The sequence below is a fragment of the Aquarana catesbeiana genome, linkage group LG05, assembly GCF_042186555.1.
Source record: "Aquarana catesbeiana isolate 2022-GZ linkage group LG05, ASM4218655v1, whole genome shotgun sequence".
Taxonomy (NCBI): Eukaryota; Metazoa; Chordata; class Amphibia; order Anura; family Ranidae; genus Aquarana; species Aquarana catesbeiana.
In genome coordinates this window covers 381,877,808-381,903,607 of record NC_133328.1, presented here as the reverse complement: position 1 = coordinate 381,903,607, position 25,800 = coordinate 381,877,808, and the positions used below count along the sequence as shown (strand labels likewise).

The 25,800-nt window shown below is 41.1% G+C and overlaps 1 protein-coding gene across 1 annotated transcript; it reads right to left on the bottom strand.

Annotated features, from left to right (window-relative positions):
* Positions 1-397: 397 nt before the first annotated feature.
* SNRNP48 (small nuclear ribonucleoprotein U11/U12 subunit 48) lies at positions 398-25,800 on the bottom strand. Its single transcript, XM_073631019.1, has 9 exons — positions 25,616-25,800; positions 16,760-16,867; positions 15,870-15,930; positions 12,679-12,759; positions 5,212-5,394; positions 4,944-5,065; positions 4,009-4,115; positions 3,076-3,231; positions 398-491 (listed from the first exon to the last, which is right to left on the bottom strand). The coding sequence occupies exons 1-9, from the start codon at positions 25,757-25,759 to the stop codon at positions 443-445; spliced, it is 1,011 nt and encodes a 336-aa protein (XP_073487120.1). The 5' UTR covers positions 25,760-25,800; the 3' UTR covers positions 398-442.

Here is a 25,800-nt window from a genome sequence, read left to right as displayed (position 1 = left end):
GGTGTCAGGGCTTAGCAGCCATGATTAACAGTGGTCAGTTTACAGGGGGAGGACAGAGCCAGGCAGGATCAGCCAGGTATTTTAGGCGATACAGGGGGCCAAATTACACAGTACAAGCACTGTGATGTTATTCATGCTTTAAAAGAACAGGATCCTTTTTTTCTTTTTTGGGTAACAAATGCTTTAAGTATATATTTGAATGTGAGCTTGAAGAAAATCAAGTGCTTTCTTACATTTAGTGGCTAAATTTAGGAAGTTAACCGTGTGAGTAATTGCATTCTGAAGTAAGTATTGGTAGGAAACATAAGCAATACCACAGAAACACAAAATTTGAACTTTTTAATGTAAAATAAAAAGATACAACATGTGCAGGTTCAATTTGAAACCAGAGGGGAGATCCCAAAAAAAAAAAAAAGCACAGAAAAAGTGCAAGAAATGGAGTCTAGTCACTATCCTTTCTTCTCTTATGGCTGTGGTATCTGTCTTCATTCCTAAAATTAAAAAGACAGCTTTAGTTTCAACATCTTGGCCTTTTTGTTTAATACATAAGACAGAAAAAAAAAAAAAAAAAAAGGATTGCGTTGTTCAACTCTAAAACCACCACAATCCTTCACAGAATTCAGCTGCATATTATAAAGCATATTTATCAAACACAGCAATATAAGAAAACATAGCACTCCACTCTAACGCCCAACAATTAATTGTGCTTGTAACTTGCCCTCTAAAATGTAAAGACCAGCTGAAGTTGGTGTATATACCAACCAGCGCATAAACGGCTTAAATTGCACTTGTAAAAATTACAAGATACTCTGCAAGGACACCTATCTAGGAAGAACCTGGGTTCTACAGTATAAATTTAACACAAATATATATAAAAAGTAATACCAAGAGTGCTCACAAGGTAAAAATTGAATACAAATAAAATACCAAATACACAACACACAAATATTGTTAAAGTGTGACCTAACAACCTATCATAAAACTATGAACATCCTAACCAATATTGTGCAATTTGGTTACCAACCTAGTTATTTCTTGGCAGAAGATTTTTTTACCTTAATGCATTCCATGTAATAAGGTAAAATAACCTTTTGGGTGCAGCACCTCCCCCTCAGACCCCTCCTTATACTTACCCGATCCCCATCTCGATCCAGCAATGTGCATGAAAGCAGCGGCTCTCCTGGGTCTCTCTTCCTTAATTAGCTCACACAGCAAAGGAAGCCATTGGCTCTTGCTGCTGTCAAAGCCAGTAAGCCAATGAGAGAGGCTGATCCACGCTGTGTGCGTGTGTGAATAGACAATGTAACGTTTGTTATTTTTTAAAGAAAAAGAAAGAAGAAAACTAACCAGGTCCCACAGAGTACATACCCATACATTGCTGCAAATTAGGTAATGAGGAGGAGATCCACAGGATATTTATTAAAATATGGCTACACATGAGCCGAGCGGCTGATTTCTTCTGTTAGGATTGTGATAGTTTCCTATTTAGTTGTTCTCTGGTCACATGGGTGATCTTGCCAGTGAGTCTGTCTTTCAACTTCTTTTAACAAACCAAGTTTTCCAGCAAAAGTGGCATTGAACAACATGGATTGAGACAAATCACTGACAAGGGGCCTTACAATGGTCAGCCCCCCTTTTAAAAAAGCGCCTTTATCCAAAAGCAGAAAAAAAAAAAAAAAAAAAAAGTTTGCTATAACTGCTTAACCACTTGCCTACTGGGCACTTTCACCCCCTTCCTGCCCAGACCTAATTTTTAGATTTCAGCGCTGTCACACTTTGAATGGCAATTGCGTGGTCATGCAACATTGTACCCATATGAAATTTTTTTCATTCTTTGAGACAGATAGAACTTTCTTTTGGTGGTATTTAAATCACCACTGTGTTTTTATTTCATGCTAAACAAAACCGAAAATGTTGAAGAAAAAAAAAAAAAAAAAAAAAAAAAAAAAAGAAAAAAAAAAAGGGTTTTGTTTGTTATAAAATATTCTAAAAGTTAATTTTCTCCCTCACTGATGTGTGCTGACAAGGCTGCACTGACATGTGGTCTACATGGGTGGCACTGACAGGCAGCACTTGTGGGCACTGTTGGGGCTGTACCGATAATTAGGACACAGATGATCAGTGCCACGATTATCAGTGTAGATGTGGATTTGCCGGTTATCGGACTGCCGATAACCAGCAAAGCCTTTTTACACTGATCAGCTGTGATTAGACACAGCTGGTCACATGGTAAAGAGCTCTGCGATTGGCTCCTTAACCAGATCTGTGATCAGCTGTGTCCAAAGGACACGGCGATCGCAGATCTGTGCCAGTGCTTGCCACAGGGGGCACATGGAGGTTGTCCATAGACGCCCTCCCGGCAATGTGAGTCCGTGCTGTAGCCGTCTTTCAGCTATAGTGCGTGTTGAAATCGGTTGAAGTGTTAGGGTTTCAAAAACAACAAACTCCATTCTTCTCTAAAAATACATGAGCAGCTAGCTTTGTTAATCTATGTAAAGTATGGGTTATCAGGGATATTTAGTGCCTTTATAAAAAGGAGTGCGTTCAAACAGGTTACGTGTCTAGTGTTTACTCTTTACTGTTTTATCAAAAATGACAGCAATCACTAGCTGGAAATCTGCTCAGCTCCCATCACCATCTTTTATGGCCCAGACTGTTAAGTAACAGCAAGTATATAGTGCACTTCAATGCTTCAATGTTCACAAAGCATGAGTACATGTATATTAAAGTATTTGAAATTATGAGCACTGTTGCAGAAGTCCATGACATGTGATTTTGCATGTCATTTAAATCATTGAGGCTAATAATTGGACTTAATTTTGCAGTTTTGTCTGTTGCACCCCAAGTTAAAGTTAAAAGCAGGAATACAATCAAACATGCAAATCAATTAGAAGGTATTACTGCTAAAACACTCATGCATTAAGCCTGAAAGAGTTGTATTGTTTTGGACCTAATGCAGATCTTGGCTAGTATGGCACACTTGGCAGTGGTGCTGTATATTAGTGAATAAAAATAAAATAAATACAGTAAAAAGTACAACCCCCCCCCCCCCCCAAAAAAAAAACAAACACTTGCCTGTCTTTTTTAGGTCTAAATCCCCTGTCTCTTTCTCTGCTTCGGCGTATGCGTGGACTTCTGCTGCGCTCTTTCCTACGACCAGATCGATACCTGTCTCTTTGACTTCCTAAAGACTGTCTGGACTCAACAGATGGAGATCTTTGCTGCTCCTTTCTGTGTATAAAATGTTAAAAGGATTATCAGGTTATTTCATTGGATTATAAGAGCATTACAACAGGAAATTTTATATAAAGGAAATCATTAAAGTGATACTACTACACACACGGTTAAATTTACATTGTCTCTCCCCTTTCTGTATGTGGATGATGGCACTAATTATATAAAAAAACAAAAACCCACCACACACGACATCCAAGAATCATTTTTTCATAATTGATACACAGCTGTCACATGACCCACCAGATCTTTCCCAGCCTGTCTGCACAGAAAAAGTGGCAGGAGGAGCCTCTAGTGCTCAGCTGATGGACACTTCAGTAAAAACAAAAAACCACCCCAAAGGATTTGGGATACAGAGTAAAAATGAATAATTGATATTGTGCTTAGCCAGTTAGTGAGCAAGGAGGGAGGGAGTGGGCTGTCTTTTACCACTGTGTATACACCCATATGTGTGAATCTATAATCACAAGGGCTGCTCAGATGTAATAGGGAGTAAATGTTTAGGGTAGAAAACACACTGAAAACTGGGCATGTGCACTAGCTGCCAACACTACTCTTTAAAATCCCCAACTGCAGTGGAGACATGGACAGGAGGGGGAAAGAGAAAAGCAGGTCTTCTGCAAAATACAGAAAACGAATCCCATAGTGACTGAGTGAGTATGAGCAGTATGTAATCCAGCATTTGATAGTTTTTAATGATGTGGGTTTAATGTAATTTTAACGATTTATAATTAGGGTGATTTTGTTATATGGGCAAATAGCCTTCAGGCTTACCTATTAATTGAGGAAGAAGAAATAGAGGAGCTAGCATCATCATGCATGTCATCACGCCAACTGCTGGTCAGCTCTTCCATATGAACATTGATGACATCTCGTATTATCTGAAGGAAAAAAATAAATAAATAAAAAAAAGTAGCTGAGCATAAAATGAAAGGCACAGGGAAGGAAGGAAGGAAGGAAGGAAGGAAGGAAGGAAGGAAGGAAGGAAGGAAGGAAGGAAGGAAGGAAGGAAGGAAGGAAGGAAGGAAGGAAGGAAGGAAGGAAGGAAGGAAGGAAGGAAGGAAGGAAGGAAGGAAGGAGATACCAATTACTGATACCTTTGCGGGTGCGATTAGAGCCCATACAAAATAAATGGGTTCAAATCGCACTGCAAACAATCGCATGTGATTTGAACAGGCGTTCCTGTCCGAATCACATGCGGTTTCTCGCACTGCTCCTGTTTTTTCTGCAAGTAAATACCTTCTACAGCTCACTTTCTGTTTGTTGTCTGTAAAAAGCCTAGGCTTATGACATCATGCACAGCGCTCTATCTAACTCTCGTGAGCGTTTGCCAGGAAAGGGGGGGGGGGAGTCATAAGAGGGCCAATGAGAGCTGCAGGGGAGTGTGTGTAAATCCAGGAAGTGAACAGGCAGCAGCTTCAGCTGCCCACAGTTAAAATGGTTGCAGCCAGACTCAGTGGAGGGAGATTTCTGCAGCAAAAATGGCAAGTACAGAATCACAGTATATATAAAATAATATGCAAAGTGGTTGGAGGGAAGCTTCAGAATGACAAAGATGTTTTTATTACAAATTATGTAAGCAGACGGCAGTTCCTCTAAGTCAGATAAACCAGAGCGCTCTGGGAATCCCTTAATATGCATTACGTGTTTTTTTGTAAAACATTTGCCCCAAAATCATCATGATTTTCAGTAAACTGACAAAGTATTACCTCAGTGTAGGATTTCTTTGTTATGTGAACATTCTTTGCTCTGTAAGATTGTCGTCTCCTTTTGTAGTCCCTCATTTCTGCCATGATTTCAAGATGGGACTTTGGACACTTCTGGTCATCATCTTTGCAGAAAATACAGACATGGATATCAGTTACTCTTAACAGAAATGAATCAATGTTTTTTTTACTAAAAACACACATTTCAGACAAAATGAATTCAGAGTGGCATAAATAAAGCAACCAAGAAGCAAGGAAGAGAAACATGTACCTTGTTTGATCTTGGCAGTTAAATCCTCAAACAGATCTGCTTCATTCATCTCAGAACCAGATCTATCCGCTTTTGTCTTTTGTGTAACATAGTCATAGATTGCAAGGCGATCGGCAGACGTTAAATCACAAATTGCATGCTTGTGATTCTGAGGAACTTCAACAGGGGAAGACGAATACACACCTAAAGTATAAAACATCCATTTATTTACATACTCAAGTATATTGTATGGTTTATATGAATAAATTAAATTAAAGGCCTGTAAAATCAAAACCAACTAAGTTGTATCACACACACACTAGGAAAAATTTGCATATGTATGTACGTACAGTATCTCACAAAAGTGGGCACACCCCTCATATTTTTGTAAATTTTTTTTATTATATCTTTTCATGTGACAACACTGAAAAAGTGACACTTTCTTACAATGTAAAGTAGTGAGTGTACAGCTTGTATAACAGTGTAAATTTGCTGTCCCTCAAAATAACTCAACACACAACCATTAATGTCTAAACCACTGGCAACAAAAGTGTGTACACCCCTAAGTGAAAACGTCCAAATTGGGCCCAGTGTCAATATTTTGTGTGGCCACCATTATTTTCCAGCATTGCCTTAACCCTTTTGAGCATGGAGTTCACCAGAGCGTCACAGGTTGCCACTGGAGTCCTCTTCCACTCCTCCATGATGACATCACGGAGCTGGTGGGCGTTAGAGACATTGCACTCCTCCATATTCCGTTTGAGGATGTCCCACAGATGCTCAATAGGGTTTAGGTCTGGAGACATGCTTGGACAGTCCATCACCTTTACCCACAGCTTCTTTAGCAAGGCAGTGGTCATCTTGGAGGTGTGTTGGGGTTGTTATGTTGGAATACTGCCCTGCAGCCCAGTCACCGAAGGGAGGGGATCCTTCTCGGCTTCAGTATGTCACAGTAGATGTTGGCATTCATGGTTCCCTCAATGAACTGTAGCTCCCCAGTTCCGGCAGCACTCATGCAGTCCCAGACCATGACACTCCCACCACCATGCTTGACTGTAGGCAAGACACACTTGTCTTTGTACTCCTCACCTGGTTGCCACCACACACACTTGACACCATCTGTACCAAATAAGTTTATCTTGGTCTCATTAGACCACAGGACATGGTTCCAGTAATCCATGTCCACCGATAATCACAAAAATGCCTAGTATCGGCACCGATATCGGTGCAACCCTACTTATTACCCAAATAAAATTTCTGCCATAGAAATAGTCAGTTGGACATTGTACCAACAACCTTCATTTTCCTAGTCTTCTCTCTCCTTTCCAGTTCAACAAGGTGCTTAACCACTTCCCGCCCGCACACGTCATATGACGTCCTGGGCTTTGGGCGGGTATATCTGAATGATGCCTGTAGTTACAGACATCATTCAGATATTGCCGGTTTCAGCCGGCGAATCTCTACACCATAGGAATGATCATAGCGGCCGTTCCACCGCTTGATCGTTCCAATGGGAGGCGAGAGGGGACGCCCCCCCCTCCCGCCGCCCTCTGGTGCTTGCTCCGACTCACCGTTACGATCGGTGAGGCGGAGAGCGGATCCGCCGGCGCCGGATGTAGATCATAGAGATTTCCGGCGGACCAGATGGTCGCCGGAGTCTCTATGATCATCGGAGGCCGGGCGCGATGTTATGACGTCACGCCCGGCCTCTCCATTAAAAAAAACGGCGCCGCTTCGGCTGGGAAGCGATGATCTTTTTTTTTTTTTTTTTTTTTTTTTTATTTCAGGCTTCCCAGCCTAGTGGTGAGATATGGGGTCTTATTGACCCCATATCTCACTATTAAGAGGACCTGTCATGTTATATTCCTATTACGCAGAAGTCCCGCCCACATATGAAAACGGAGTTCAAACCATACATGTGAGGTATCGCCGCAAGAGCAATCATTTTGTCACTAGACCTCCTCTGTAACTCAAAACATGTAACCAGTAAAAAAAAATTCAAGCGTCGCCTATGGGGATTTTTAAGTACCGAACATTGGAGCCATTCTACGAGCGTGTGCAATTTTGAAGCGTGACATGTTAGGTATCTATTTACTCTGTGTAACTTCATCTTTCACAATATGTAAAAACATTGGGCTAACTTTACTGTTTTGTTTTTTTTTTTTTAAACACAAAACTGTTTTTTTCCCAAAAAAAAAAAACGCGTTCGAAAAATTTCTGCGCAAATACCGTGTGAGATAAAAAGTTGTAACAACCGCCATTGTATTCTCTAGGGTCTTTGCTAAAAAAACATATATAATGTTTGGGGGTTCTATGTAATTTTCTAGCAAAAAAATGATGATTTTTACATGTAGGAGAGAAATGTCAGAATTGGCCTGGTAAGGAAGTGGTTAAAGCTGAACTCTTGGTATGGAATTTATTGTATAGTTATATTGGTGCAGCTTGGACCAATTTGAGTATGCATATGTCATACTCATGGGACCACTGTGGCAGTGGGTAATCACTAGTAGTTGCTGCTAGTACAGAGATCACGGTTTTCCCAGTTCCTAATTTGATTGGCTGCCCTGCTGCATAGGGACCACAGAAGGTCACTTGCTCAGCATCATTCACAGAAAGCCTTGCATTCTTCTCAAAAATGGAAGGCGTTCTCTGACTGGATGAGATGTAGAGGTGGGGCAAGAACACAATCTCCACCTCATCCAATAGGAGACTTGCTTTGCATAAGTCAGTCATGATGAAGCACTGTATAAGGAACATACACAGCATACCTCCCAATCATACACCATGCCCCAAGAGAAGGTACAACAAAAACACTGGGTGTCTGTTTTAGACAAACAGCCAATTGACATATTAACCCCTTAGAATTAGTCAAATACTGAAATGTTGATCTTAGTTCATCTCACGAAAACACAAATCCAGCCATGGTCACCTTTTTTTTTTTTTTTTTTAAACTAGATTATAAAAAAGGCAGGTAATTTTAAAAGGATATCACTTGGAAAAAGGATACTGCACATAAGCACAGTGGTTCTGTGTAATATCAAGATTTATCCCGACCTATACTCACCACTGCTGTGAAAAGGGAAAGAGAATCAGAGATATTGTTTAAATAAAAATAAAAAGGATTAACTAAACACGTTCACTGCACACAACTTCCCCCACCCATTAAATAACCCATAGAACATTTAAATAACCCTATTCTTTACAACTCATTCACTTATAGATATTTTTGTATGTCCCAGATTCATTAAAGTGACCTATCATTTAGTCTTTGAATGGCAGAAGAAGCATACAACTTCCCCTTACTCTAAGTAAGCACCTTTCTGTAAGATCTCTCAATAGAAAATTAAGCATTAGTAGTCGGCTATGGTTGTACTGTCAAGTCTCACAATATTAAAATCCAAGCAGGGTTTATACTAGCTCTAAATATGTAAAAGAAACACCAGTTCCCTCTAGTGGTCGGACTGTGTATTGTATCCAACTGAAGACCAAGCAGAAATGGCCTTCTTTTCAAAGGATGGTAAGAATAATCGCTTCGAAAGCGCTGTAACAAGGGAGTTTTTAACCTCTTTTTAAACAAGCGGCACTTTACTGCGAACACATGGGCGGCCCCAGTGTGAAAGGGGTCTAAATATTATGCAGTGCTATGAGTGAGACTATCTCAATAGTACAACTACAAGCCCCTAAATCCTAAACGTAAAGTGAGAAAAAAAACAAAAACGTAATAATCCCAAAGGCACATGAACCCATGGGGCAAAAAGGATTATTTTTTTAGGCTCACAAGCACCACCATTCATTACTCTTACTTTGTTCATCAGCACCATGAAGAGAACTGTTTTTTCTGACTTTTGCACTTCATTTGTGTCTTTTTTTTTTTTTTTTAATTTCATTTTTTCTTAAGATTTCAGTGCCTTGAAAAAGTATTCATATCCCCTTGAAATTTTTTTCCACATTTTGTCATATTACAACCGAAAATGTAAATGTATTTTATTGGGAAGTGGAAGGAAAATGATACATGGTTTTCAAGATTTTTTATAAATAAATGTCTACAAAGTGTGGCGTGCATTTGTATTCAGCCCCTTTTACTGAATACAAATGCATGCCACACTGATATTGCTTTCAGAAGTTACCCAATTAGTAGTCCACCTGTGTGTAAATTTATCTCAGTATAAATATAACTGTTCTGTGAAGCCCTCAGAGGTTTGTTAGAGAACCTTAGTGAACAAACACCATCATGAAGAACAAGGAACACACCAGACAGGTCAGGGATAAAGTTGTGGATAACACTAAGGGAGCTAGGGAGGAGGTGGAATCCTTATGGGTAGAGCTCCAAAGGGATGAAGCTAAGGGGAAAATATTACTGGGAGTATGCTATAGGCCCCTAACCTGAGGGAGGAGGGGGGAGACGACCTACTATCACAAGTTGGATTAGCAGCAAGGATGGGAAGTGTTGTCATAATGGGGGAATTTAATTATCCAGACACAGACTGGGCAGAGGGAACCACGGATTCGTCTAAGGCTCGCCAGTTCCTAAATGTCTTGCAGGACAATTTCATGGTTCAGATGGCAGACGCACCAACTGGATCTACTGATTACCAACAACACAGACCTGATCACAGATGTGGAAATACGGGGCAATTTAGGAAACAGCGATCACAGGTCAATTGGCTTCAGTATAAATCACACAAATAAGAAACAAAGGGAATACAAAGACACTGAATTTCAAAAGAGCCAACTTCCCTGAACTACGAACCTTGTTAGAAGGCATGAATTGGGATAAAATCTTAGGAACAAAGAACACGGAAGAGAGATGGGTTTGTTTTAAGAGCATATTAAATAAAAAAAAATACAAGGTTGAGGGATCATCATCAGCATTCAGACTTTATAATGAATGCAACAAGAAATGTAAGGGTGCAATTAGGGCAGCTAAGTTAGAACACGAAAGACACATAGCGGAGGAGAACAAAATAATTCAAGAAGTTCTTTAAGCTTGTAAACAGTAAAAAAGGGAGGACAGACCATATTGGCCCCATAAAGAATGAGGAAGGACATCTGGTTAGAAAGGATGGGGAGATGGGCAAAAGTATTGAATTTATTCTTCTCAATCTTCACAAGGGAATTGGGGGGGGGGCTTCAGTAACCAAAACTGCAGCGTTTATCCTCATGACACATCACAGGAAGCACCCTCATGGCTAACAGAGAACAGAATTAGAAATAGACTTGGGAAACTTAGCATTAATAAATCACCAGGACCAGGTGGCTTGCATCCAAGGGTATTTAGGGAACTCAATCAAGTAATTGCCAGACCATTGTTTCTAATTTTTACTGACAGTCTACTAGAGCGGCACAATTAATCGTCAAGAATCGTTATGCCCGTTTCGATCTTGACAAAGGGTTTCCCGATCTTCGGTATGCAGAGAATTTTCTCTCTACTCTCAAAAGTCAAAGTCTGGGCAGTCTGTCAAGTTTTAAAACATTCTATCAGTGGAATGTTAAGTCTAAACATTGTATCAATTTGACTTTTACATCAAAGGAATAGACTTCTGTATGTAAAGTAGGAGTGTTTAACCACTTAAACCTTTTTTCTGACAGTTGTTGTTTTCAAGATAAAATCATATATCTCTCTATCTATATATACTGTATCTCTATCTCTATATATATCTCTATCTATAGATATATATGTACTGGAAATGGAGCGAGTACAAAGAAGGGCAACTAAGCTAATAAAGGGTCTGGAGGATATTAGTTATGAGGAAAGGTTGTGAGCACTGAACTTATTCTCCCTGGAGAAGACACGCTTGAGAGGGGACATGATTTCAATTTATAAATACCGTACTGGTGACCCCCACAATGGGGATAAAACTTTTTTGCAGAAGGGAGTTTAAAAAGACACATGGCCACTCATTAAAATTAGAAAGAGGCTTAACCTTAAACTACGTCGAGGGTTCTTTACTGTAAGAGCGGCATGGATGTGGAAATCCCTTCCACAGGCAGTGTGGTCTCAGTGGGGAGCATCAATAGTTTCAAAAAACTATTAGATATGCATCTGAAAGACCGCAACATACAGGGATATACAATGTAATACTGACATATAATCACACACATAGGTTGGACTTAACCTCACCTACTATGTAACTATGTAAAGCAAGGTTAGGTTATAAAAAAAAAAATCCCACTCTTTAAACATCTCACGAAGCACTCTTCAATCCATCATTGGAAAATGGAAATAGAGTATTGTACAGCTACAAACCTATCAAGACATGTCCGTCCACCTACTGACAGGCCAAGCAAGGAGAGCATTATTCAGAGAAGTAGCCAAGAGGCCCGTGGTAACTCTGGAGGAGCTGCAGAGATCCACAGATCAAGTGGGAGAATCTGTCCACAGGACAACTATTAGTCGTGCACTCCACAAATCTGGCCTTTATGGAAGGATGGCAAGAAGAAAGCCATTGTTGAAAGAAAGCCATCAGCAGTCCTGTTTGCAGTTTGCAAGAAGTCACGTCAGGGACACAGCAAACATGTGGAAGAAGGTGTTCTGGTCAGATGAGACCAAAATGTAACTTTTTGGTCTAAAAGCAAAACACTATGTGTGGCAAAAAACTAACAATGCACATTACCCTGAACACACCATCCCTACCGGGAAACATGGTGGTGGCAGCATCATGTTGTGGAGATGCTTTTCTTCAGTGGGGACAAAAACAATTCATTGATACAAACTAACATATACAAACACAGCAAATCATATGATTTGCTGTGTTTGTATATGTTAGTTTGTATCAATATATTGTTTTTTTTAATATATTGGTGTTGCCGTTAAAGTTTCATTTCCTTTGGGGTACCTTTATTTTTTCCTTCCAATCTGACAAAACTTGAGCTATTCTGCAAAGAAGAATGGGCAAAAATTTCACACTCTAGATGTGCAAAGCTGGTAGAGACATTCCCAAAAAGACTTGCAGCTGTAATTGCAGTGAAAGGCGGTTCTACAAAGTATTGACTCGGGGGGGCTGAATACAAATGCACACCACACTTTTCACATAAAATCCAAATAAAATACATTTACGTTTTTGGTTGTAATGACAAAATGTGGGAAATGTCAAGGGTTATGAATACTTTTTCAAGGCATCGTATATATGTGTTTTCACGCACCTTGGGAAGGTTAGTAAGTATTTTCACTTTTAGGACTTAGGGGCTTATAGGTTGTAATACTGAGATAGGTAGTCTCACTCTTAGCGCTGCACATTATTTATTGTGTTTTCTGTAACTGGATTATTATTGAACGTTTGTGTGTGTTGAGCTGCTTAGGATAGCAAATACTTTTGTTGTTTTCACTGCGGAGTCTTATTTTATTATAGTGCTTTTCAATGTATAATCAATAATAAATTCTGAAAATGCCAACTGTTAGGCAGCTGTGTTAAAACATTTACATTTCCAGTTTACTGGAGATTACTTCTGAAGTTCTAATTGAACGTATCATGTTACGGTTTCACTTACTTTTCTCCCATAAGCCATCTTCACTCGTATTAGGTGCTGCAGCTTTAGCTTGTGTGATTATCTCAAACTGTCTAGCTTTATCTGTTGAAGTGAAGCACACATTATGAAGTCAATACACAACAAATTTCTTGGTCAGCAGCACAATTTTTTTTTATAGCACATAATACCAATAACCATAAGCAGCACCTATATGGGGTGCACTCCCAAAAAGGGGGGCAGCAAAGCAAACCAGTTGCTTTGCTCTGGATTTAAATTTAATATAAATTTAACAGATCCCACCCTCCCCCTCCACAGCTGCATACTTACAAGCATCCAATGTCCACAGCCTCCTGGGTTTGTTGACATCCAGTCCCACAAGTCCTCTCTCTCCTAGCTGCTCCTGTGCAGTAAAGTCTCACAACTGTCTATGGGGGTCATCTGATTCCGTCACCTGGCTAGAAGCCTATGGAGCTGTAATGTGCAGGTGCGACCAGGAGAGAGCCTTTCACCACTGGATGTAAAGAAAAAAAAATCTGCAGCCATCGGATATTGGTAAATATGCATCTGCGGAGGCTGGCAGATGGGATTGTTTATGTCAGGATAAAGAGGTAAAAAAAATATGCACACTTATTCTTTACCCACTTCAATAGCAGGCATTTTCACCCCCTTCCTGCACAGGCCAATTATCAGATTTCAGCACTGTCACACTTTGAATGACAATTGCGCGGTCATGCAACACTGCACCCAAAATTAAATATTTATAATTTTTTTGGAGATAGAGCTTTATTTTGGTGGCATTTAATCATCGTGGTTTTGCCAAAAAAAACTAAAAAACAAAAAAAACACCCAAAAAACAACAAAAAAAAAAAAACAGAAAACAAAAAAAAAAAAAAAGTTTGTGAAAAAAAATTGTGAAAAATTAAATAAATTAAAAAAAAAAAAAAAAAAAAAGTTCTCTTAGCTTCTGTTATAAAATCTTGCAAATAAGTAATTTTTCTTCTTCACTAATATACCCTGATGGGCACTGATGATCAGTGCCCTGATTATTAGTATAAACAATGTACTCACTGTGCCCCGTCAGACTTCCCAGTTACCGGCTCTCCTTCCCTCACACAGAGGCAGAGCGAGGAAAGGAATGCAGATAACGGCACGTTTGTTTACACGTGGCCAGCTATGATTGGACACAGCTGATCACATGGTAAAGGGCTGCTGTGATTAGCCCTTTACCGTCATGTGTGATCAGCTATGTCCAAAGGACACATCGGTCAGAGCGGCGTGCACGTAGGAGGACATCCATGGAAACCCTCCCAGACCCGGAGAGCTGCGCTGTAGCCATCTTTTGACTATAGCATAGGTGGGAGTTAAAGCAAGGTGGGCACTGACAAAGAAATTACCTTATTAGTGAAGCAAAGGTTAAAATGACAGCTATGGAACTTGCATACACAAAAACAAGTGGACTTAAAAAATGTGAAATTCAAAAGTGTAATGATGCCCAACCATAGTGCAATGCTCCAACAGGTAGTACAGAAAACTGCAGAGCTGCTACAGCAAATTTTATCACCCCATCTATGCAGTGTGGCTGAGGTTTGACAATCACAAATCACAATGACTGGCCAGAATTACACTTTTTCACAAGATAAAAAGTTCAGTAAGCATTTAAAAGTGTATGTGGTCATTTTGCTGGGAGTACCATAAAAAGGGGAAAAATAATACAGCAGCTGCATTGTACGAGGGCCTACAATAATGAATACAAATAGTTTAGGGAGGCATCTACAGTACAAGCTGTTGGTAAACCTGCAATAGTATTTGAAATTCTGAAAACTCAGTGCTAAACCATTGTAATTTAAGCCCACCTGACAGACATATCAGGGGCGTATCATGGACGCGCGTCAGTAGGGCAGTGGATGGTTTCAGTAGTTTTTTTGTTCATTATTTATTCATTTATTTTACAATGTAACTTTTTATTTTATTTTTTTAACATTATTTCATTTTTTTAATTTTTTTTGGGAGGAGAGGGGTTGGGGCATTGGACGGTGTCAGTAGTTTTTTTTATTTTTTCACATGGGTTTTTTATTATTATTTATTGCCCCCTGACATCTTCCCTTTCAATGATCAGGAGACAGAGGCTCCTGTTTATTCATAAACTGAAGCATCGTAAACACAGTTCACTCTCCATCCTGACAGTTTGCTTCGGGGTAAGGGGGGGGGGGCAGTTACAGGCACCGTTCTTCCTGTATACCTTCCTTTCTATTAAGCAGCTGACAACCGCAGGAATGAGAGGATGGGAAGTTGAGCGGAGGAGCTTCTCCTCATCTCCCTCCCGTGGCTGTCAGCTGCTTAACGGAAAGGTATACAGGAAGATCGGTGCCTGTAACTGCCCGCACCGATTGTCCTGACTGTCAGCCAGGGACAGCTTATCCATAGATGTAGGGTGGGTCAGAGCACAGTGGGCCCGTGCGCAGCGAACACCCATGAATGATACACCACTGCATAGTATCCAAATCAAATGACCACCACTGCAGAAGCAGAGCGTAGTCAGGAACACTGGTCAAACAACCCCCCCCCCCCCCCAGAATGTTAAAGTGTTACTAAATCCAGGACCCTGCATTCACTATATCTGGTCTCCCACAGTACATGGAAATGCAATTATTTTAAGTAAATAAAATGGCCAAAATACTTTCTCTCATCAGCAGTATATAACAGTCTTGTCACTTCCATCAGTGTCTGGTTAAAGCTTGTAGGAGGAGTTTTCAAACTACACTGGCTGTACTATCAGAATGCAGGACCCCTGACCCTCTGTCTAGAGGGTGCCGATAGGCCCTGTGCGGATCACATGCACTCTCCCAAAAAAATAAAAATAAACCCACTCTCTAGCAATACACACCAAACTGAGCATGTGCAGCCTGACTCCAAAGGCTCTATCTTATCCGGACATGTTTTGGAGTCTGTGGAAGAAGGGGAGGATCTGTACATACAGGATCAAACAGCCTTTTTACACAATGCAGAGGATTAACCCCTTAGGTTCCACAGTGAGTATAACAAGCATGCTTTACTGCATATACAGAATGATTTTACTGTTGTGGGGTTAGTAACACTAAGTGGACAACACAGCAGCAGCAAACTTAGGTCATTTATTCATTCACCCTGCTGTCTCCTCTTGCCACACAAAAAAATTGTATAAACATACAAACTGAGAATTACATTACACGTACCTAGAACAATGCAAGGTTTGTTTTCTTCTTCATAGAAAAACTTTGGGTCATATGCCTCTGTCTGCATTTATAAAAAAATAAATAAAAAGAAGTTACTTTGTGCAACATGGTAAGCAAGAATAATCAAAAGCATACAGAACCCTTGCACACGGAGCATCCATCTGCTGTGCACCTGGGCGGCACAGGTACCACATCCAACCCCACCGCCTAGAGCCTTTCAAAGTCTATAGCAGGCTGCGGTCGAAAGCTGTTCCTAGTGGTACTTGCGTTTTAGGTCCTACAGTGCATCCGGAAAGTATTCACAGCGCTTCATTTTTTCCACATTTTGTTATGTTAAAGCCTTATTCCAAAATGGACGTGAAAAAAGTTTGTTTGAAATCTTTGCAAATGTATTAAAAAAAAAAAAAAAAATCCCATGTACATAAGTATTTACAGCTCTTGCTCAATACTTTGTTGAAGCACCTTTGGCACCAATTACAGCCTCAAGTATTTTTGAGTATGATGCTACAAGCTTGGCACACCTATTTTTGGGCAGTTTCTCCCGTTATTCTTTGCAGGACCTCTCAAGCTTCATTTGCTTAGAATAAAGATCACGATTCTCTAATGATTCTCAGTAGAACATCATCTTTCACATTAAACAAAACAAAATTTGGCTAACTTTGTTTAGTTTTTTTTAATTCACTGAAGTGTACCTTTTCCTAAAAAAAAATTGCTTTTGAAAGACCGCTGCGCAAATACAGTGTGACATAAAATATTGCAACAATCTGTATTTTATTCTCTAGGGTCTCTGCTAAAAAAATATATAATGTTTGGGGGTTGTCACAAGCTGTACTTATCCTGCTGCATACTGATTATAGGTGAATGTATAATGTACGTTTCTTAAGAGTTACCTCTTCTTTAGTGTAGCCCAGCTTTCGTAGTCTGCACATACCCACATGCTTTTCCAGAGAAGATATAGGCATCCTGTGATTAGAGTCATAGGGACAGATCGCCGTCTCCTAACAGAAAGAGAATGGAGTGCAAGGTTAGCAAAAGTGTGAATAGAAAAAAAAACACTATTGAAAAGCTGCTCAAAGTCAGTAAAATACAACTTTTACTTAAGTCCTGACATGCCATTTTTCTGTACCTGTAGATGTTACATATATGTCTGGATTTCAATGATGAAGACTGGTTACTAGTTTTTATTAGTTCAAGTCACAGAGATGATTTTCCTGGGACTGAGATACCCCTGCACCCGACTATATTCAGCAGTAGGGGTGCGAAGGTAGGCTCATAAAGCCTATATGTAACAACTGACAGCACATGCAAAAATCCTACACAGAGCCTAAACTCAAAAAATAGAGATGTCCTACTACTGACCTAATCACACAAAATGACTGAATAGCTCAAGACATCAAAATTGTAAAAATATTTGGTCACACCAATTCTGAAACAAAGCTGGTTGAAATTTAAATAAATCCTTTGTCCAACACAGGTGTTGATTTCAGCACCTGTCAAATCTATTTGTATGCTAAGCAGGTCATTCAAATAAGGTTCAATAGAAGCAGACAGTAAGAAGTCAAAGGAAATCCACCATCAGAAGAGATATCCCCAATGTAAGGCATATCTACATCCAGCGCATGCAAACAAGTGGTTCATGGCCTACGGCAGTGCCATGATAGAAAATGGCTTATTGGAGGATTCCCCTAATCTTTCAGGGAGGATTGTAAAATTGTGTATTTCCCATCACTTTCTGTCCTGGGGACAGTGATCAGCAGGACAAATAAAGAGAGGGAACACATCAATAAACATCTGCCAGGGTTTCAACTGTATCCAAATCTATATTAAAAAAAAAAAAAGGACAAAAAAAAAAAAAAAAGGACAAAAAAAAGAAGAAGAAAAAAGAAAAAAGAAAAAAAGAAGAAAAAAGAAAAAAAGAAAAAAAAAAGAAGAAAAAAAGAAGAAAAAAGAAGAAAAAGGAAGAAAAAGGAAGAAAAGAAGAAGAAAAGAAGAAGAAAAAAAGAACAAAAAAAAGAAGAAAGGAAAAAAAAAAAAAAAGAAGAAGAAAGAAGAAAGAAGAAAGAAGAAAGAAGAAGAAAGGAAAAAGAAAGAAGAAAGAAGAAGAAGAAAGAAGAAAGAAGAAAGAAGAAAGAAGAAAGAAGAAAGAAGAAAGAAGAAAGAAGAAAGAAGAAAGAAGAAAAGGAAATAGGAAAGAAGGAAAGAAGGAAAGAAGGAAAGAAGGAAAGAAGGAAAGAAGGAAAGAAGGAAAGAAAAGGAAAGAAGGAAAGAAGGAAAGAAGGAAAGAAGGAAAGAAGGAAAGAAGGAAAGAAGGAAAGAAGGAAGAAGGAAAGAAGAAAGAAGGAAAGAAGGAAAGAAGAATTTTAAAGCCAAATTGAAGGAAGGATCAGTTTGAATCAGCAAAATACATTCCAGGTACATCAAAACCATGATGTGCAAAGTTTACAGTTTTTCTTTAAAAAGCTGAAAATCCTGTCCCCTGTCAGCATGCTGTAGAGAAGGAACCTTACTCTCTTTGTGCAGCAGAGAGCATGAGCTTTATAAAAAGTCTGCAGAGAGACCACTGCCTCCAGGCACAGAACAAGGGTCTTTCCTCTACAGCATACTGGCAGGGTCCAGGCTTTTCTACTATGGCTGTGGATTCTTTATAAAATATTTGTGTGCAAGTGCCTGCAGCTACAGTCACACAGGCATCCAGGGGCATACAGATTGCGGAGTTCAGAAGTGGCTAAATGAACCTCTGGAAGAAGTAACCCTCTGTGCTATGGTTGCATACAAGCTGGGCTGGTTGGGAGGCCTTATTCACATGTAACAGATTAGATGAGCAGTTACATGCAAAGAGCGGTGGCGCCAATGTTCTATAGCTGCACGATTCTGGCCAAAATGAGAATCATGATTTTTTTTGCTTAGAATAAAGATCACGATTCTCGCGGCGTAACATGTTTAACATTATCCCAAAAAATTGCGCTAACTTCACTGTTTAGTTTTTTTTATATTCATTAAAGCGTATTTTTAAAAAAATGCATTTGAAAGACCGCTGCACAAATACAGTGCGACATAAAATATTGTAACAACCACCATTTTATTCTCTAGGGGTCTCTGAAAAGCCTCACTCCTCTCCGACGTCATTACCACTGTGGGTGCCCGGTTGTGACAGATTGCAGCTTCACAGCCAGGCACGCACTACGCATTCGCGAGACGCGCTTTCCTAGTGGCCAGGAAATCTTCTGGGACCTGTGAGGTGTCCCAGAAGATTGCAGAGAGGGAGGGGTGGCCTAGGTGGCCAAGCAACGGAAGGAGGAAATGGGACAGGAAGTACCTGTCAAAACCAGGGACCCTATCCCCCCCGAAAAAATGACATGCCAAATTACATGTAAGGGGGCGAGGAGTGCTTAAAGCGGAAGTTCCACTTTTGGGTGGAACTCCGCTTTAAGTGGTTGAACTGACCTCATTTGCAGACCAAAGTTCACCCCTTTGATCTAAGAACAAAATGTTACTTTGTTTATAGTTCTCTCCCGATGTTGAGATAAACTTAGCAGGCTGCCTGGATTTTTATTTTATTTTTTGTCAGCTGTCAGAAGTGAGCAGAGAACTCTCTGCACTTAATACATAGAATCGGGGAAATGCTGTTTTAAGATCGGGAGGGGGGGTAGAATCGCGATTTTGATTCTTTAACAATTAATTGTGTAGCTCTATTCTGTAGAGTACAAATCTGACAGCCAGTGCTAAAGACTGCTGTTTACAAAGTATGCACATTCAGCATTTAGAACCACTGGTGAGAATCTGTTGATTCTCAGTGGCGACTATGTGAATGTAGCCTAAAGCCGGCCATTGACAGACCGAATTTTGATCCATCTATGGGCAGGCTGGTTGTACTGAAGTTGATCAATCAACTTCAGTACAACCAGCCTGTTGGGTTTTCTACTTTCGATCACTGCTGGCAGCTATACCATTCAGCAGTGATCATTGTACTCTGATGGCGGGGAAACCTCCCGCTTTCAGAATACAATAGCTCCGCAGGAGGGATTCCTTTCGTCAACACAGACTGTGTTGGTAGGGAAATCAAGCAATTTTCTTTCCTTCAAACTGTAATTGAAGGAAAGAAAATTGAATAATGTATGGCTAGCCTTAGTCTCTGCACTTGAAATGAATTTAACAGGTACTGTAAATTCAATTGAGTTTAAAGTTACCCCCCACAAAGGTCAACAAAACAGACAGGCAGGTTTAGGAAGTCATAAGATACATACCAAATCTTCACTTAGTCACAGAGCTCCCAGTCATATTCCACACTTCAGGAATCTAGAAAAACATGTCCCCCGCTGCCCACAGTGGTTCCTCCCAGAAACCTCTACATCACAGCTACATCTAGTAGTGACTAGGTGTCAGCACAAAGAAACACAGCATCCAGTGGGGGAACCCGGTACTTGATCAGCTGATACAAATCAGATCGGTGCTGGGTCCTCTGCTACAGAGTGTTATTTTAGCAAACAAATAGCGCTTTCCCCACAGGTCCTTTTTTATTTTGTTGATCCCCTGACCATCAATTAAAACCACCTGCCGACTGTAAAACATACTACAAGCAGGTGGCTGGTGTAGGCACAATCATGTACCTGTACGTCGGGCTTTTCTTCTGGGTTTGGGGCACACATGCATGCGCCCCCTGTCAACCCATGCTCTGATGGGACACAGCACAAGTTTGGCAGCAGATTTCAGCCAATGATTTTGGCTGAAATCAGCTGTGTCCAATCACACACAGAGTTCTGTGGTTTTTTTTTTTTTCTTTTTCTTAAACCTTTATTAGAGTTTCAATGTACAAAACAAGTACGACCAGAACAACCCTAAAAACAATACAACAAATAAAGCAGTGTTGCCCATGCAGGGGTCAGAATACATGGTACAAATGTCAGCGTGAGAACAACACCAGGATGGCAATGGTGTGAATGTGTAACCTTTGCCATCTGGTGACAATATCAAATACATGGAGATAATTTGACCCAATTATTCGCACTCAACACAAAGCTATCAAAAAAGTAGCTAGACGTCTCCAGGCCTTTTGTTGTTTCGTATATAGGAAGCCGCGGCAGGGTCTGCTGACCATTTGGCCCATACTTTATCATATTTAGTAGGGCATCTCCTGTTCGCATAAGTATCTTTATATAGTGAAATATTATTGGTAATCAATTTTTTCCAGAAGAAAAGGGGGGAACTTGCTTCTTCCAATGCAAGGCAATTGCCTTTCTTGCATAAAAAAAAAAAAAAAAAAAAAAAAAAAAAGAAGGCTGACAAGGGTTTTTTTTCCACCCTAGTAGAAAGAAGATTTTCAGCAAGGCCTAAGACAGATTTCAATGGCTTGAGGGACTGGTACTGATGTGCAAGTGTTGATGCCGGATAGCACCTCCGATCAAAATCTTGCAATTACAGAGCATGACCAAAAGATATCGGAATATTCCCCTTGGGAATAGCCACATCTCCAACATTCCGAGGAATGGGAGGGATTCATTATATGGAGTGCAGTGCAAGCAAGCAATAAAACACAGTCCAAAATACTGGTGAACAACAAGTCCCAGAAAGAGGACTCCACCGGTGAAGATCAGCAATTTCAACAATAGTGACAGACCTTCCACCTTCGATATAAGTTCTACGCTCACCTCAAAGCATGGACTCCTGAGCTAACAGGTAGTCATTCTAGCAGGTCCCACACAAAAGGTAGGTAGCAAAACAGATCAGGTAGAATTTCTCCTCCAGATCGATACTCTGAGTGGGGGCATCAAACCGTATGTATATAAAGAAATGGGAGATCGAAGTGCTCACTGTGCAAACATTTAAATGTTTGCAGTGAGCACTTCACAGGTGGAGTCATCTTTTCGTCTTTCTGGGACTTGTTGTTCACCAGCATTTTGGACTGTGTTTTATTGCTTGATTGCGCTGCACTTCTTATATTTTTATCATTTGTTATTGATATTTGTGAAAATCTTTTAGTGTCCAGCTTGCATTTGGGGGGGGTTAGTATTTTTTGCGCTGATTGCACCTTCTATTTACATATGCATTATATGGAGCCTAGAAGGGGTGAAATAAGCTGGATTAAATTGTACTGGATTAATCTATTACGTAAAGGAACTAGTCCTTTAAAGGAGTTGTAAAGGTTCCTTTTTTCTTTAAATAACAAACATGTTCTACTTACCTCCTCTTTGCAAAGGTTTTGCACAGAGTGGCCCTGATCCTCCTCTTCTGGGGTCCCCCAGCGGCACTCCTGGCTACTCCCGGCATCGAGTGCCCCCTCGGAGACCTGCATTTCAAGGGGACACCCATGCGGGCACGCTCCCAAGTCCTGCTGCTGCATCTTAACACAGACAGCAGGACTTGGCCCCGCCCCCCGTGTCACTGGATTTGATTGACAGCAGCAGGAGAAAATGATTGCGCAGCTATCAATCTATCCAATGAGGACCCAAGACAGCAGCTGGAGCTGCTGTGTTGGTCCCCATCGCTGGAACGATCGGGTTTAGGTAAGTTAAAGGGGGGCTGCTGCACTACAGAAGGTTTTTCACCTTAAAGTGGAGTTCCACACAAAAAATGAACTTTTTGGAACCCTCCCCCCCTCCGGTGTCACATCTGGCAACTTTCAGGGGGGAGGGGGGGTGCAGATACCTGTCTAAGACAGGTATTTGCACCCAATTCCTGGCATAGACTCCCACAGGAGTCTACGCCACTTCCCGTCCCCCCGCGATGTCTCCTGGGAAACACACAGGTCCCAGGAGATAGCGAGGACCAGTTACGATGCGCAGCACGACTCGCACATATGCAGTAGGGAACCGGGAAGTGAAGCCGCAACGCTTCACTTCCTGATTCCCTCACCTAGGATGGCGGCGGCAGCTGCCGAGAATCGAGCGAGTGATCGGCGTTGGCTGCCGACAACGCTGGACCCTGGGACAGGTAAGTGTCCATTTATTAAAAGTCAGCAGCTGCAGTGTTTGTAGCTGCTAGCTTTTAATTTTTTTTTTTTTTTTTTTTTTTTTTTTTTTTTAGGTGGACTCCCTCTTTAATGCATAGAATGCATTAAGGTGAAAAATCTCGAGGGTTTAAAACCCCTTTAAAATCGGTAGGTTCCAAATGTCATCCCAGTCGTCATTATCTAAGCGTGGTGCATCTCTCAGCCATTTGTCTCTCAGTTTGTTTAATGGAGGCAGGGCAACTGACACCAGGTAGGCATAAACGCGGGTTTTTCAGAGCATTCAGTTCTGAGTATCTGTTCAACTTCCGATTCCACTATCCTCAAAGAAGTCAGTGGAAATTGGGTATGGAAGGAGTGGGAGAGCTGCCTATAGCTAAAAGTGTGTGTGTGATATTAACCACTTCAGCCCTGGAAGGATTTGCCCCCTTCCTGACCAGGCCATTTTTTTCGATACGGCACTGCGTCGCTTTAAAGGGGTTGTAAAGGTAAGATTTTTTTTTTTTTTAAATAACAAACATGTTATACTTACCTTCACTGTGCAGCTCGTTCTGCACAGAGTGGCCCCGAACCTGGTCTTCTGGGGTCCCTCGGCGGCTGTTTCAGCTCCTCCCCGCAAGCATTAACCACCTTAATGCGAGCTCCCTCGCATGGTGGTGAGTGCTTGCGGGCGCGCTCCCGTGATACAGCCGGCGGCTATAGCCGCTCGCTGTATCACTCGGCCCCGCCCCCCGGCGCGCCGCGTCATCGGATGTGATTGACAGCAGCGCGAGCCAATGGCTGCGCTGCTTTCAATCCATCCACTGCAGCCAATCAGCGACCAGGCTGAGCTGCAATGAAGATGACGAGAACGAGCAGCGAAGATTCGAGGCGTCAGGTAAGTAAAACGGGGGGGCTGGGGGCAGCGGTATTGTCAAAAGTTTTTTCACCTTAATGCATAGAATGCATTAAGGTGAAAAAATTTTTACCTTTACAACCCCTTTAACTGACAATTGTGCAGTCATGTGACGTTGTATACAAACAAAATGTATATGTACTTTTTTCCCACAAATAGAGCCACTGGCAGGGAAGGGGTTCACACTAGGGGGCGATCAAGGGGTTAAGTGTTCCCTAGGGAGGTGTTTTTAACTGTGGGGGGGGGGGGAACTGACTGACTGACTGGAAGTACAGTGAGATTGCTGTTCCTGATCACTAGGTACAGACAATCTCTCTGTACCTGTCAGAATGGGGATCTGTTTGTTTACATTGACAGATCCCCGTTCTGGCTCTCTGTGGAGCGATCGCGGGTGGCTGGCGACGCGGGCGCGTGCCTGCTATTGCTCTTAAATCGGCCGACGTACACCAATAGGGCGATTTATGCACCCGTGCCAACCTAATGACAGAGGCTGGTCAGCAAGTGGTTAAAGTCTTCACATAGACGGGTTAAAGGACGCAATGAGCCCTGATCCACTATCTGAGCGATGCATTTCATTTTGTATTTAGTCCACACAATCGGATCAGGTAAGGTAAAGAAGTGCAATAAAGAGGGGGTTCAGAGTTCTGTGTGCATAGACACACAGAACTGTGTGCGTAGGAACAGCGATCTAGCCGATTCTTTTCCCTGAAAAGCAGGGAGAAAAAGAAAACAATCATTCAGATAGTAGAGAAAAAAGCAACACACATTACACATTGTTAGGCACACAGCTAACCCCTTCCCAGCAAGTGTCATTAGTACACTGTCAGTGTACAGTATTAATACTGCAGTAGTGTCACTAGCGACCGTAGTGTCAATTAGTGACCCTTCTAGATAGTGTCTATAAGCACCAGACTGCCCGCCACCCTATAGCCTAGTACACACTGCTAGTTCCCACCCCCCCCCATTCAACTCAGGGGGCTGAACGAAAAAAGAGAAACTGATAGCTCAGGTCAGAGCCACTGTACTAACAATCACATGTTAGTACAGCGATCTCCCGTGTTAGTACAACAATCTCCCTGCTGTTCTATTGTGTTCTGACTGGGGGAAAGGGGGGCCCCAACCAGAACACTCCAGTCAGCGCTCTCAGCCAACTTGTGGGACTGGCTGCAGTACACACAGGCCGAATGTACTGAACAGTTTCTATGGAACCGGTCCAGGCCCCTGACATTCAGCTTGTGTGTATGGAGATGATTACAGTCCCACAATAAGTCGCTGATCACTGCCATTACAGAATACCGTCTACAGTTGCCTAAATCCCAGTATACACACACACACCATAGTTTGTAGATGCTATAACTTTCATACAAACCACTTCATATACACCTATTGGGATTATTATTTAACAAAAGACATGCAGCAGAATACATTTTATTGGATATGCTTTATAACAAAAAGGTAGATTTTTTCCCAAAATTTTTTTTTTTTTTAATTAAAAAAAGTGACAAAGTGGTGAGCAAAACAAATATATATATATATATATATATATATATATTTATTTTTCACACGAATAAAGCTTTTTATTTGATCACACACACACATATATATATATATATATATATATATATATATATATATATACATACATACACACACACACACACACACACACACACACACACACACACACACACACATAAAATGTCATTTGTGTACAGTGTTGCATGATCGCACAAGTACCAGTTAAAGTAGCGCAGTGCTGAATAGCAAAAAAACGAAGACTGGGAATGTGTATTTGAATTTTGGTGCTAAGTGCAATCCTCATCAGTGCACAGCAGTGTCCATGAGAAGACAATACTATACAGGCATGTGTGCTCTCTGTATTAGGTGTATCCCCCCCTTTTTTGTCACCTGCTCCTTTCCCGAGTGGCTCTGCTCCCAACCCAGTTCCCGCAGCAGATCGTACAGCCGGCTCTGACATCGCTCAGTGTATTCCTTCAGTTCCTGCACCAAAGACTGTCGGCTACCGGCGCTCAGAGTCTCCATGTCCCCCATCTACCAGCACATAGCCTGCACGGAAGAGACGAAGCGGAACA